General features: G+C 48.5%; 1 protein-coding gene and 1 pseudogene across 4 annotated transcripts in view; one reads left to right on the top strand and one right to left on the bottom strand.

Moving 5' to 3' along the window:
• The window catches only part of TMEM161A (transmembrane protein 161A), an 18,194-nt gene extending 6,517 nt beyond the window's left edge, over positions 1–11,677 (top strand). For all 4 annotated transcript variants that reach the window (XM_025885639.2, XM_025885634.2, XM_025885637.2 and 1 more), the window contains exons 6-12: positions 357–508; positions 9,701–9,761; positions 9,861–10,004; positions 10,111–10,224; positions 10,372–10,546; positions 10,662–10,758; positions 11,076–11,677. In XM_025885639.2, coding sequence (XP_025741424.1) covers positions 357–508; positions 9,701–9,761; positions 9,861–10,004; positions 10,111–10,224; positions 10,372–10,546; positions 10,662–10,758; positions 11,076–11,329 — 997 coding nt within the window. In that variant the 3' untranslated portion in view covers positions 11,330–11,677. The remainder of the gene's footprint in view (positions 1–356; positions 509–9,700; positions 9,762–9,860; positions 10,005–10,110; positions 10,225–10,371; positions 10,547–10,661; positions 10,759–11,075) is intronic.
• On the bottom strand, positions 2,202–2,606 carry LOC112834173 (phosphatidylinositol N-acetylglucosaminyltransferase subunit P-like; annotated as a pseudogene).
• Positions 11,678–14,056: the final 2,379 nt, after the last annotated feature.

The following is a 14,056-nucleotide window of genomic DNA, read 5'->3' as shown; positions in this document are numbered from 1 at the left end:
AAGAAAGAAAGAAAGAAAGAAAGAAAGAAAGAAAGAAAGAAAGAAGGAAAAAGAAAGAAAGAAAGAAAGAATTAAAGAAAAGAAAGGAAGAAATGGCCACAGGTAGTGTTATGAGGCCGAGCTGGAGGCCCAGGCACGCCTGCCACCCACACACCGCAAGCCTGCTGACACAGGCGTGAGCAGGGCTGGACCTTGTGTCCTGGGCTTGTTCGGCGGCTCACTCTTCTCCTTGGTCACCGCCCTGCTCCCCGAGACTCCAAACCCCAACGACGGTGTTTGGGTTCTGGAGCTGGGGGAGTCCCTGGCTGGGAGTGGGGCACAGCAGCTGCTCAGGGCTTCCTTAGCCCTGCCCCCAGCAAGATGTTCCTGGTGGTGACCCGGCTGTACTTCAGTGCAGAGGAGGGGGGCGAACGCTCTGTCTGCCTCACCTTTGCCTTCCTCTTCCTGCTCCTGGTCATGCTGGTGCAGGTGGTCCAGGAGGATACTCTCGAGCTGGGCCTGGAGCCAGGTATGTGCGGCGTTTGGGGCATGGGGTCACCACGCGGATCACTCCCTCGTGGAAGTGGGGTTAAGTGGCTCGTTCCACCAGCACATAATAGGTGAAGGGGGGGTACCCCTTGGGCCTGAGCAGTCTCTCTGGCAGCTTGCTGCCCTGCACATCTGGGGCTTTGGGGCAAGAGGATATCTGGTCTCACTGCCTCTGATGGCTGCCTGCAGCTGCAGTTCTTCTCAGGGCGCTTCTGTACCCCCCATCTGCCCTCTCCCCGGCAGCCATAATGATTTAATATTTACCCATTCTAATTTAATTTGGTGAAGGAAATGGGTAAATGGCACAACATTCATAAAGTACAAGAGGCTATACATAGAGTAAAAATCACCCACCCTGATTAGCTCTCCTTCCAAGAGGAAAACTGGGAGACCACTTTCCTTTTTCCCCATAAAACGGTAGTGTTTATGGCTCTCCACCTTGTCTTTTTCCCTTAAAAACATGAATTTGGAGGTTGTTCCTTGATGCTACATACAGTGTGGGTTGGTTGGTTGGTTTGTTTTTTTGTTTTGTAATACCCACATAGTATTTCATTTTATGGAAGTTCCATGATTATTTAACCAGTCCCCTACTTCTGGACATCTAAGTCTTTCACTATTAAATGTTATTGTTCAAAACCATGTTGTGTTACAACAGTGTCGTATGGGAATAGCCCTGCACATGCAGCCCTGTGCGAGAAACTGCATTTGTAATTTCGATAATGTTGTAAATTGCCATTTAGGAAAAGATTAATGAAGTGCCTATTTCCCCACATTCTCTCCAGTGTGTTTCCTCAGACTTTTTTTTTTTTTTTTTTTTGTCTTGGGTAACCTGATGAGTGAAAATATAAGCGAGGTTGAGCATCTTTTCCTCTGTGGACAAGTCATTTCTATCTGCCTTCCAGTAAAGGTCTGTTCTTTTGCCCAGTTTTCTACTGAGTTGTTGACCCTTTTATTGATTTGTAGGAGCTCTTTATAAATTAGAGACATTAGGCTTTGTGTGTGATAATAGTTGGAAATATTTTTCTTAGTTTCCCATTTTTCTTTTGAGTTTCTCTATTCTTTGGATGATCTTTAAAAATATAATTTGGATCACATCACTTCTCTGCCTGATACCAGATTCTGGTGGTCTTTGGATAAAGATCAAATCCTTGAGCTTTATCTTCACCAATTCTCCCTGCTTTTCAATTTTTAAGATTATATAATGTTTAATATATAGTATATATATGTATAGAACATGTGTATGTAAATTACAAAGCAAAATAATAATGTAACAAACTCACTTCTTAAATGAGAACTAGAACATTCCCAATGTTCTTGCATGTCTCTGGTGCTCCTTTCCAATTCCACCACCTTCCACTCCTACTCACAGCCCCAACCAGTCTCTCAAATCTTGTGTTTATCATTCTTTTGCCTTTTTTTTTTTTTTGGAGGGACTTCTTGTTCTTACTGATATTTATTTTTTTAACAAGTCTGCTATATGGTAATGCAGTATTTTATTCTGTTCATTACTAACTAATACTCAAGAACTTTTATAATATTAATATAACTTAATCTAAAAGAATCAACTTACTTTGTTTACATTTCAATATTGGGTACGAGAGAGTCAAAATAATTATGGTCAAAATTATTATATAAAAAATTATAGTAAATGCTCGGTGTTAGTCTACATACAATTTAGTTTTTGGCATAAAGTTATTTAGTTGCCAGGAAGAACATTTGGTTTACTTCACTAATAGGAATATCTCTTAATGCTGGGATGGCCTCTTCTTGGTATTTCTTCTGCTGTTGATTTTTAGCATAGTTATCTGTGATTGTATGAATGGAGTTGAGTGCAGAGGTACTCATCAGGTTTATTCCAAATAAGAGTGCTAACCAATTACTATAGTAATGAGGAAGTAGACGGGCAATGCAACTGCCCAGTATTTTTCAGGCCAATAGGTTAATCCTAAGGAGTTTCGCCAAGATTCAGGAATAAATGCCCACACAAGATACAGGATGAAGCCAAATTGGGAGCTTAAGAAAAGAACAAAGCCATAAATTGCTCTTTCTGGCAATGGCGACGGTGAATTTTCCACCATTTTCCCTGTGGCTTTAGACAATCTTGGGTCCTCGAAGCGCCCACTCAGGCCCCTCCCGACAGCTCGGCCACTTCAGCCCCAAGTGCCCCGCGCAAGCCCCCTCCGGAAAGCCTCCGCGGGGCCGAGAAAGGGAAAAACTAAAGGAAAGGCCGGGTCGCTCCGGTGCCCCCGATTCCACCCAGGCACAGGCACACTGCAACCCTTGCCGGCCCAGAGCGCGTGAGCCCCGGGGACGCCCCCCCCCTTTTTTTTAATTTTAATTTTTTTTAAAGATTTTATTTATTTATTTGAGAGAGAGAGAATTTGGGATGGAGAGCACGAGAGGGAGGAGGGTCAGAGGGAGAAGCAGACTCCCTGCCCAGCGGGGAGCCCGATGTGGGACTCGATCCAGGGACTCCAGGATCATGACCTGAGCCGAAGACAGTCGCTTAACCAAGTGAGCCACCCAGGCCTCCCCCCCCGCTTTTTTTTAAGTAGACCCCATGCCCAGCGTGGAACCCAACGTAAGGCTTAAACTTCACAACCCTGAGATCAAGACCCAAGCTGAGACCAAGAGTCGGATTCTTAAATGACTGAGCCGCTCGGGCGCCCCATTCCTGTGCCTTTGTAAAAGGTAGTTTCATCACATATGTTTCTGTCCCTAAAGAATTCATCATACAGTTTGCTCGCTGTTGCGGATGGTGCCAGCCAGGGTATAATCAGCCAACTGGTGCTTTTCGGTCTTTTTGATAATTGTTTACAGAACGAGGCCGTGTTGGTCTGGGCAGCTTTTGTTCATCTCTTCTCACAGATGAATGACGTTCTCTGATGAGGCCACTTGTCTTTATTTGTCTATTCTTCTGTTGCTGGACATCTAGGTGGTTTCCAGATTTGAGCTTTTCTCACAGTTGCTATAGGGAACATTGTTTCCCCATACGCATGTGTAGGCATTTCTTTTGGGCACAGGATCTGGGGACAAGGTGGACGTGTTCTCCTTCATTAAGATGGTGCCTCAGCATTTTTCAGAGCCATGCAGCCTGGGGTTCCGAGTGTGGACCCTGGACTCAGGCGGCACCCTGGGCAAGCGTGGGTGACCTTGCAATAGCCCCCTGCCTCACCTCCCTGCTTGTAAGGTGGGGTGGTGAACCTTACAGGGGCACAGTCAGGTGTAAGTGAGTTGAGGTCTACAGAAAGTGCTTGATTTTTGCCCGTCTAGCAGTGGAAAATGATGCCTTTAGTGGTCTTAACGTGCATTGCTCTGATTACTTGGGAGGCTGAGCAGCTTTTCCTGTTTATTCATGATTCTCATTTCCTCTTCTTTGAAGAGTTTGTTCAAGTTGTTGCTCATTTTTCTTTGAGGCTATGTGTGTTTTTTTCCTCCATTTTTTTTTTGTTGTTGTTGTTGTGGTAAAATACACATAACATTTACCATTTTATTGTTTTTAAGTGTTCACTTCAGTGGCATTAAGCACATTCACCCTGTTGTGCGACCATCACCACCATCCATCCCCCCCTTTTCACCTTGCAAATCTGAAACTCTATCCCCATTAAACACTGCTCTCCATTTCCCCCCACCCCCCCCAGCCCCTGGCGCCCACCATCCTACTTTCTGTCTCTATGAATCTGACCACCCTAGACGCTTTATATGAGGGCAATCATGCAGTATCTGTCTTTCAGTGCTGGCTTATTTCATTCAGCATAACGTCCTTAAGGTTCATCCATGTTGTAGCCTATGTTCAAATTTCCTTCCTTTTTAAGACTGAATAATATTCCCTTTGCATGAATATATCCCATTTTGCTCATCCATTCATGTATCGATGGACGTTTACGTTGCTCCTTTGTTTCAGCTACTGCGAATAGTGTTGCTATGAACATGGGTGTACAAGTCCCTGCTTTAATTCTTTGGGTACAGATCCAGAGGTGGGATTGCTGGATTACGTAGTAATTCTATGTTTAATTTTTTGAAGAGTCAACAAACTGTTTTCTTGGGTGGCTGCACCATTTTACATTCTTACCACAAGGGTTCCAACTTCCCCACATCCTCATCAACATGTGTTATCTTCCTTTTCTTTTTCCTTAAGAGTGACCATCCTAGTGGGTGTGAGGTGGTATCTCATTGTGGTTTTTATCTGTATTTCCCTAATGATGAGTGATGCTGAGCACATCTTCATATGCTTGTTGGTCATCTGTATATCTTCTTTGGAGAAATTGTCTATTTTCTTTTTCTTTTACAAAGATTTTATTTTATTTATTTATTTATTTGTTTTTTAAAAGATTTTATTTATTTATTTGTCAGAGAGAGAGAGAGAAAGAGCACAAGCAGGAGGAGTGGCAGGCAGAGGGAGAAGCAGGCTTCCTGCTGAGCAGGGAGCCCGATGCGGGACTCAATCCCAGGACCCTGGGATCATGACCTGAGCCGAAGGCAGCTGCTTAACCAACTGAGCCACCCAGGCGTCCCAAGATTTTATTTTTTTTTTAAAAAGATTTTATTTATTTGACAGAGAGAGACACAGTGAGAGAGGGAACACAAGCAGGGGGAATGGGAGAGGGAGAAGCAGGCCCCCTGCTGAGCAGGGAGCCCAATGCGGAGCTCCATCCCAGGACTCCAGGATCATGACCTGAGCGGAAGGCAGATGCCTAACAACTAAGCCACCCAGGTGCCCTCAAAGATTTTATTTTTAAGTAACCTCTACACCCAATGCGGGGCTCAAACTTATGACCCCGAGATCAAGAGTCACATGTCCCACTAACCAAGCCAGCCAGGTGCTTCCTTTGCCTATTTTTGAACCTGTTTTTTTTTTTTTTTTTTTTGGGGTGATGAGTTTTAGGAGTTCTGTGTATATATTCGGGATATTCATCCCTTATCAGATATATGATTTGCAAATGTTTTTTTCCCATTCTGTGGGTTACCCTTTTACTCCATTAGTATTATCTTTTGATGTACACATTTTTTTTTAATTCCCGTGAGTCCAATTTGTCTCTATTTTCTTTTGTGGCTCATACCTTTGGTGCTAGATCTGACATCATCACCAAATCCAATGTTATGAAGCTTTTCTGGGCTGTATATCTTTACTATTTTTTTTTCTTGTTGATTTGTAGGGTTTCTTTATATATTGTGGGAACTGATCCTTTGTTACATGTGTGGCACATACTTCCTCCTATCAAATCTGACACACCATTATTTCCTGAACCACAGAAAAGAGATTAAAAGCACTGTTAAACTATTGCATGCCATCAATGGTCATGTGTATCTCAATTTTAAAGAAGTTAAAATGGGGGGCAGTGTATCTTCAAATTTGTGGCATGGCTTTTCACTTTCTTTGTGGTGTTTTTTTTTTGCCTCTTAAAAAAATTGTGGGGAGGGCACCTGGGTGTCTCAGTTGGTTAGGCGACTACCTTTGGCTCGGGTCATGATCCTGGAGTCCCGGGATCGAATCCCACATCGGGCTCCCTGCTCAGCAGGGAGTCTGCTTCTCCCTCTGACCCTCCCCTCTTCTCATGCTCTCTCTCTCAAATAAATAAATAAAATCTTTAAAAAAAAATTATGGGGCATCTGTCTGGCTCAGTTGGTGGAGCATGTGACTCTCGATCTTGGGGCTGTGAGTTTGAGCCCCATGTTGGGTGTAGAGATTGATTAAAAATAAAATCTTTTTTTTTTTAAGATTTTATTTATTTATTTGACAGAGAGAGAGAGAGATAGCAAGAGCAGGAACACAAGCAGGGGGAGTGGGAGAGGGAGAAGCAGGCTTCCCACTGAGCAGGGAGCCTGATGCGGGACTCGATCCCAGGACCCTGGGATCATGACCTGAGCCGAAGGCGGACGCTTAACAACTGAGCCAACCAGGCGCCCCTTAAAAATAAAATCTTGAAAAAAATTGTCCTCAAATGTTTTATTTTGAAAAATTCCAAACCTCAGAATGGTTGGAAGAATCCTCTAATGAACTCCCATATGCCCTTGACCTCGATTCATTTAGCCATGTTTGCATTATTCTCTGCACATGCACACACCACACTTTTTTGGGCTCAGCCACTGAATACAGTTGCAGCCCTCCCCTCTGGTTTCTTTTGATGAATAGCAGTTCCTTATTTTAGTTGATTATTGTCTTGAAGATATTCCCCTCTCTTCCCTACAATCAGAAAGACATTTTATATTTTCCAACACAATATTTCAATTTTGCCTTTCACATAAGCCCTTAAACTCCTGGTCGTTCACTACTGTCTTATGAGATAGGGATCAAACTGAGTGTTTTCCATGGGATAACCTTGTTGTACAATTGTATTTTTAGTGAATTGTGGGTTCTTTTGGTTTTTCTTTCATCTTTTCCAATCTTTTTTTGTGTGGCTAGGACCTCTGGCTTTTATAGCACTATTCTGGTAGGCTTCTTTTTCTTTTTTCCAATTTTTTTAAAAGATTTTATTTATTTATTTGACAGACAGAGACACAGCAAGAGAGGGAACACAAGCAGGGGGAGTGGGAGAGGGAGAAGCAGGCTTCCCGCGGAGCAGGGAGCCCGATGCGGGGCTCGATCCCAAGACCCTGGGATCACGACCTGAGCGGAAGGCAGACGCCCAATGACTGAGCCACCCAGGCACACCTTGTTTTCAGTTTCTTAGTTGGCTATTTAGCTCACTAATTTTCAGCTTCTTCTATTTCTCTTTCTGGCATTTCTAGCACGAAGGCTATAAATATTTTACTAAGTCCCACTTTTGTCCACTTCTTAAGTTTTGACTTGTAATTTTCATTATCAGGCAGTTCTGGGTATTTTTAAGTTTCCATTGTGATTTCTTTCTTTTTCTTTTTCTTTTCTTTTTTTTTAGAGAGGGGAAGGGGCAAAAGGAGAGGGAGTGAGAGAATCCCAAGCAAGCTCCATGCCCAGTGCTGAGCCCGGTGCAGGGCTCGATCTCACAACCTCGAGATCATGACCTGAGCCGAAATCAAGAGTTGGATGCTTAACTGACTGAGCCACCCAGGTGCCCTAGTCAGTGTTTTCTTTATATGTTTTGTGGCTAATTGACAAGGTGTTTACAAGTATTGAATTTCTATATATACCTGGTGAATCAACCATTTTATCATGGTATATTGACCACTTCTGATTCTAATAATACTTCTGTCTTACTCTGGTTTATCTGGTAATAATATAGACTTTTCAGCTTTCTTTTTTTTTTTTTAAGTTGAGATATAATTGACATATAACATTGTTAGTTTCAGGTATACAATATAATGATTCAATATTTGTATGTATTACAAAACAATCACAACAACAAATCTGCTTAACATCTATCACCATACATATACAACTTTTTTTCTTATGATGAAAACTTTTAAGATCTACTTTTAGCAACTCTCAAATATACAATACCACCTTTCTTTTGATTAGTATTTGTCATATCTTTTTAACATCCCTTTTCTTTCAACCATACAGGGACATTGTGTTGAGGTATGTCTCCTTTAAAAAACATACAGCTAGGGGCGCCTGGGTGGCTCAGTCATTGAGCGTCTGCCTTTGGCTCAGGGCATGGTCCCGGGGTCCTGGGATGGAGCCCCGTGTTGAGCTCCCTGCTCCGTGGGAAGCCTGCTTCTCCCTCTCCCGCTCCCCCTGCTTGTGTTCCCTCTCTTGCTGTGTCTCTCTCTGTCAAATAAATAAATAAAATCTTAAAACAACCAACCACACAGGGCGCCTGGGTGGCTCAGTTGGTTAAGCGACTGCCTTCGGCTCAGGTCATGATCCTGGAGTCCCGGGATCGAGTCCCACATTGGGCTCCCTGCTCAGCGGGGAGTCTGCTTCTCCCTCCGACCCTCCCCCATCTCATGCTCTCTCTCTCTCTCATTCTCTCTCTCAAATAAATAAATAAAAAATCTTTAAAAAAACAACAACAACCACCAACCACACAGCTAGATATTTTCAAGTCTGACAATCTGTGTCATTTAACCTCAGAGTTTAACCCACTTACATTTATTGTCATCACCAACATATTCGGCATTGTTTCTACCATCTTACCTTTTCACCTTCTTTTTGTTCTTTTTCTGTGATTGCTGTTGACATTGGCTGCCAGTCTAATTGTCTTTCCTCTATGGGTGATCTATCTTAAATCCCTGGCTGCTTTACGATCTCTCTGTTTTTGGTACTCCAGTTTCACTAGTGTCTAGGTATGGATTTCTTCGTATTATTCTGGTTTGATATACTTTGTGTGTGTCATTCATTCCACAGTCTTTTGCACTGTTCTCTTCCAGATCTCCTCTCCTCCTTCATTCTCTCTTCCTTTCTCTCTGGGGCTCTCATGTCACTTATGCTGGACTTTCTATTCTGCCCTCCTTATCTCTTAATCTCCCTTCATATTTCCTACCTTTTTATCTTTCTGAGTTGGAATCTGAGCGATTTCTTCAGATCCAATTCATTCATTCCTCCTTTGGCTGTTTTGAATATGCCATTTAACAACCTATCATTTCTGTTTTCCCTTTGGAAGAGCTTAATTGGTTCCTTTGCAAATATAGCTGGTCATCTGAGGTAGCCTCATGTTGCCTGTTCTGTGATTCCACCTTTTATTTTCCTCAGTAATTTCACACATGATAACACCTGCAAAATTTCTGTAGTCAGTAGGGTCTAAACTTTTTTTTTTCCCCCCTGCTTTATGGTGATTTGTTCCCTGGTGTGTTTGGTGATTTGGGTTGTGAGCTCATTTTTATTTGCTTTTACTCTGTGGAAAATCCGAGGGCCTGAACTGAGGATTCTTTCCAGGACTTTGGCTTTAACCTATGGGAGTCCTCATGCCCCTCTGGAATCCTGGTATAATCCAGGAAGCTCAGACTCAGTGGTCCACTGCCCCCCACCCCTTTCTCCCAGTCCAGTCAAGGGTGTCTGCCTGGTCCATATTCCTCGTCTTTAAAATAAAAAACAAACAAACAAAAAAACATAACCAACCAAAACAAACAAACAAACAAACAAAAACCGCACATAACCGGAGCACAACAAAAGTTTTCCTTTTGCCTGGCCCTGGGTCCGGCTCCCACTGGTGCATTCCTACCCGGGGAGCAAAAGTCTATCTGGGAGGGGGGCAGAGCAGACACTGAGGCTCCAGGGGTCTGTTAAACACTGCCCTCTCCTTGTCTTCCCCAGGCCTGGCCAGTATGACCCAGAACTTGGAGCCACTTCTGAAGACGCGGGGCTGGGACTGGGCGTGAGTCCTGGGAAGTGAGGTGGGGCAAGGGCAGCCTGGAACTTGTAGGGGGGTTGCTGACGGGCTTTGGGGCCTCCTGACCCTTCTCTTCTCCCCCAGGCTCCCTCTGGTCAAGCTGGCCATCCGCATAGGGCTGGCATTTGTGGGATCCATGCTGGGTGCCTTCCTCACCTTTCCGGGCCTGCGGCTGGCTCAGACACACCTGGACGCACTGAGCATGTCAGAAGACCGGCCCATGCTGCAGTTATGCAGACTGCCAGATGGGTGGTGGGGGGAGGTGGGAATCTAAAGGAGAGGCTAGGGGGATGGTGGGTGCCCGGGCCTCACTCCTCTGTGCCCTTGTTCCTAGGTTCCTTCTGCATACCAGCTTCCTGGCCCCACTGATCATCCTGTGGCTCTGGACCAAACCCATTGCACGGGACTTCCTGCACCAGGCACCCCTGGGGGAGGTGCCCTTCTCCCTGTGCGCATGGGGGGTGGGTGGGAGGGAGGGCAGCGGGGGCCCTTCTGTGTACCCCAGTCTCTGAGGCTCAGGGAGGAGCCTTGGATCCTGGGGGAGATCCTGGAGCAGGGGTGGCCTCCCTAGCCCCCTCACTCCCCTCCCCAACAGGCTGTCAGACTCAGCCTTCGACTCACTGCGCCTCTGGGTGCTGGTGGCCTTGTGCCTGCTAAGGCTGGCCATGACCAGGCCCCACCTGCAGGCCTACCTATGTCTGGCCAAGGCCCGTGTGGAGCAGCTGCGGCGGGAGGCCGGCCGCATAGAGGCCCGTGAGATCCAGAGGCGGGTACGGGCACCGAAGGTTGGGAGGGAACATGGGGCTCAGGGCAGGTCTCCCTGTCCCTGGGGCTGAGGGTCCGGACCCCCACCCACCCACGTAGTCACTGCTACCGGCCCACTAGGTGGTGCGAGTCTACTGCTACGTGACCGTGGTGAGCCTGCAGTACCTGACGCCACTCATCCTCACCCTCAACTGCACGCTGCTGCTCAAGACGCTGGGTGAGGAGTGGCATGGGTGGCGTCGGGTCTTGGGGCCTGGTGTGGGGAGGTGGGGGCCGCGGGGAGCGACGCCGGGCCGGGATGGAGGCCAGTGAGGTGGCGCCTGGGCAGGACTTGGTAATACTGTGGGGGGGAGCCTGGGGGGCCCAGAGGAGGGGAGAGTAGGAGGCAGGGCCCGAAGTTGGGGTGGGGGCCAGGAGATAGTGTTTAGGGTGGTGGCGGGGGTAGGAGGTGGAGCCTAGGGCTAGGCGGGTCCCAGAGGTCAAAGCCCGCCTGCGCCTCTACCCATCCCTCCCTCCCCCCTCCACTCCCCACAGGTGGCTACTCCTGGGGCCTGGGCCCGGTCCCCATGCTGTCCCCCGCCCAGTCCTCAGCCCAGGATCGCCTGGGGGGTCCCGGGGAGGATGAGGCCCAGCAGGCGGCGGCCCGGATCGCTGGGGCGCTGGGCGGCCTGCTCACGCCCCTCTTCCTCCGCGCCGTCCTCACCTTCCTCATCTGGTGGACCGCAGCCTGCCAGCTGCTCTCCAGCCTCTTCGGCCTCTACTTCCACCGGCACCTGGCGGGCTCCTAGCCTCCTGCAGACGCCCCTGCGGCCCCAAGTTCCCGGCCTGAGCCAGCGGCTTAAGGGCCGCCTCCTCTGTGTGTGCCTCAGTGTCCTCAGGTGCCAGGTGGGCCCGGGAGCCCTTGCACCACCCGCTGTGCCCGCCCGCTTCACCGCAGTGCCTGAGCCCTGGCCCCCAGGAATCCCATGCTTCTGCCTCCAAACTGTGGCCCTGGGCCCCCCCGCCGGCCCCCCCTCCCCGGGCTGAGGATCCCAGGGCCACTGTTCTCAGATTGCATGCCCTCCCTCCCCGCAATTTGAGACAGAGGTCACGGGTCATTCTTCTGAACAAATAAAAGAACAGGCTGATTTCTACTATCAGGATTGGAGTGGTTTGGGAGGTGGCTTTCTGCATTTGGTGCTGAGTGAAGGGAATGACCCGGAAGAGCACAGGGCGATCCAGACAGTAAGCAAAGGCCTGGGAGCAAGAAGTGAAGGCGGCGGGGGTGGGGGGGGTGGGGGGGTGGGCGAGGGGGTGCCGGAGCAAGACGGAGTCAGGGCTGAGAGGGTGGTAAGGGAGAGAAGAGGGTGGGGGAGAGCGCAGGGAGGGGACTGCAGGATGAGGAGGGAGGGAGATGGAGAGGACAGATAAAGTTGTAGAAATCTTGCAGGAGGGGGTGCCTGGGTGGCTCAGTCACAGGGGGTCTGCCTTCGGCTCGGGTCATGATCCCGGGGTCCTGGGATCGAGCCCCGCGTCGGGCTCCCTGCTCGGCGGGGAGCCTGCTTCTCCCTCTCCCACTCCCCCTGCTTGTGTCCCTTCTCTAGCTTGGTCTCTCTCTGTCAAAGAAATAAATAAAATCTTAAAAAAAAAAATCTTGCAGGACGAACAAAATGATAAAAGATGGAAAACAAAGGGGTGGGGGTGGGGGCCAAGGAAATCAGAGAACTGGCCCAGAAGAATCTTCCAAAGAGAGAGAGTTCTGGAGCAGAGGGGAACCCCGATGGGACCAGGTGATGGGAATCCCCTAGGACCGCAAGCTTCCAGGCGCTGCGGGACAAGAGCCCCATCCCAGGGCACGTGTCTGGGAAGTTCCAGAATGAAGACCAGCTCCCCGCCAGGACCGAACAGGTCACACCTGGAATCAGGAGATGATGGAGGGTTGTCTCCTAGTTTTGCCCATCCCGCACTGTGGCCGGCACCCCAGGGATCCCTGAAACCGGAGCCCCCCTCACCCCTGCACCATCAGCTGCCGCAGCGGTGGTGCCTCCGGTCACCTGGCCCTTTGCTTGCTCAGCCAGGGCCATGCGTGCTCTCTGCTCTCAGAGCGTGACCCCCCGGGGTTCAGGGACCCAGAGGAAGGTGGAGCCGAGCAAAGAAAAGCAAGAGCGTGAGCGGCACCGTGCCGGGCGCAGCGGGGGCGACGGGGTGCGGCATCCCCAGGACGGCCACAGGCTCTCACTGCTGTGCCTTAAACCACAGACATCTTACACGTTCCCTTTGGGACACATCTCATGATTAAAAAAAAAAAGTAATGAGAGAAACAAGGTGGAACCACAATCAGAGAAAAATCGGGAAGCTAGAAGGGGCTGGTCAGGGTGCCATGTTTTCAGAAGCAATATTACATTTCTGTTAAGTGGCATCAGTGCTCACCACCACCCATCGGCGCTTCGCACAGGAGGGGACGATTCTGCCCCAAAGGGACACTAGTCAGTGTCTGGAGACATTTTTCTGGAGACAGTTTTGGTTGTCATGACTGAGGGGGACAGGGATGCTACTGCATCGGGGGGGGTGGAGGCCAAGGGTGCTGCTCGGCACCCTGAGGTGCCCAGATGTCAGCGGTGCCCAGGCCCAGAAGCCCTGTGTTATAAGAGACAGGTATCGGGGCGCCTGGGGGGCTCAGGTCATGATCCTGGGCTCCTGGGATGGAGCCATGCGTCGCGCTCCCTGTGCAGCGGGGAATCTGCTTGTCCTTCTGCTGTTTGTGCTCTCTCTCTAATAAATAAATAAAATTTTTTTAAAGATTTTATTATCTATTTATTTATTTGAGAGCGAGCGAGAGAATGAGAGACAGAGAGCACGAGAGGGAAGAGGGTCAGAGGGAGGAGCCGACTCCCCGCCGAGCAGGGAGCCCGACGCGGGACTCGATCCCGGGACTCCAGGATCATGACCTGAGCCGAAGGCAGTCGCTTAACCAACTGAGCCACCCAGGCGCCCTAAATAAATAAAATCTTAAGAAAGAAAGAAAATCCAATGACAAGTCAAATTTTCAACTGCAGAGAAGTGAGCGAAGGAAAAAAACCAGTGGAAAAAAAGACTTAAACCAGAAGCGGGACCCAAGATGCGCCCACACACCTCGTGCCTCCGATCCACTCTCGTCCTGGTCCCTGGGACCTCCACCTGGTCAAGCCCTCCAGCCTCCTGACCTTGCTGTCTCTTCCCCTGTGGCCGCCTGGTCACCACCCAGCCCCTGGACGCCCTGCTGCTTCCCTGTCAGAATCGTGAAGATCTACAAGGCTGGTGACCGGCCGTTGGTGAGGGGAATTATGTTCCCGCGCTGAATTATGTTCTCCCAAAGTTCTACGTTGAGGTCCTAACCCCCTAGGATCTCAGGATGGGACTATCTGTGGATACTGAGTCTTTAAAGAGGTGATTAGGTTAAAAGGAGGTCATTAAGATGGGCCCTGATCCAGCAGGACTTATAGGAAGAAATTTGCTTTTTTTTTTTTCTTTTCTTCATTATAATTAAATTGGACACA

The sequence above is a fragment of the Callorhinus ursinus genome, unplaced genomic scaffold, assembly GCF_003265705.2.
Source record: "Callorhinus ursinus isolate GAN/ISIS: 27379988/994484 unplaced genomic scaffold, GSC_fseal_2.0 scaffold15, whole genome shotgun sequence".
Classification (NCBI taxonomy): domain Eukaryota; kingdom Metazoa; phylum Chordata; class Mammalia; order Carnivora; family Otariidae; genus Callorhinus; species Callorhinus ursinus.
This window is presented reverse-complemented; position numbering and strand designations above follow the sequence as displayed.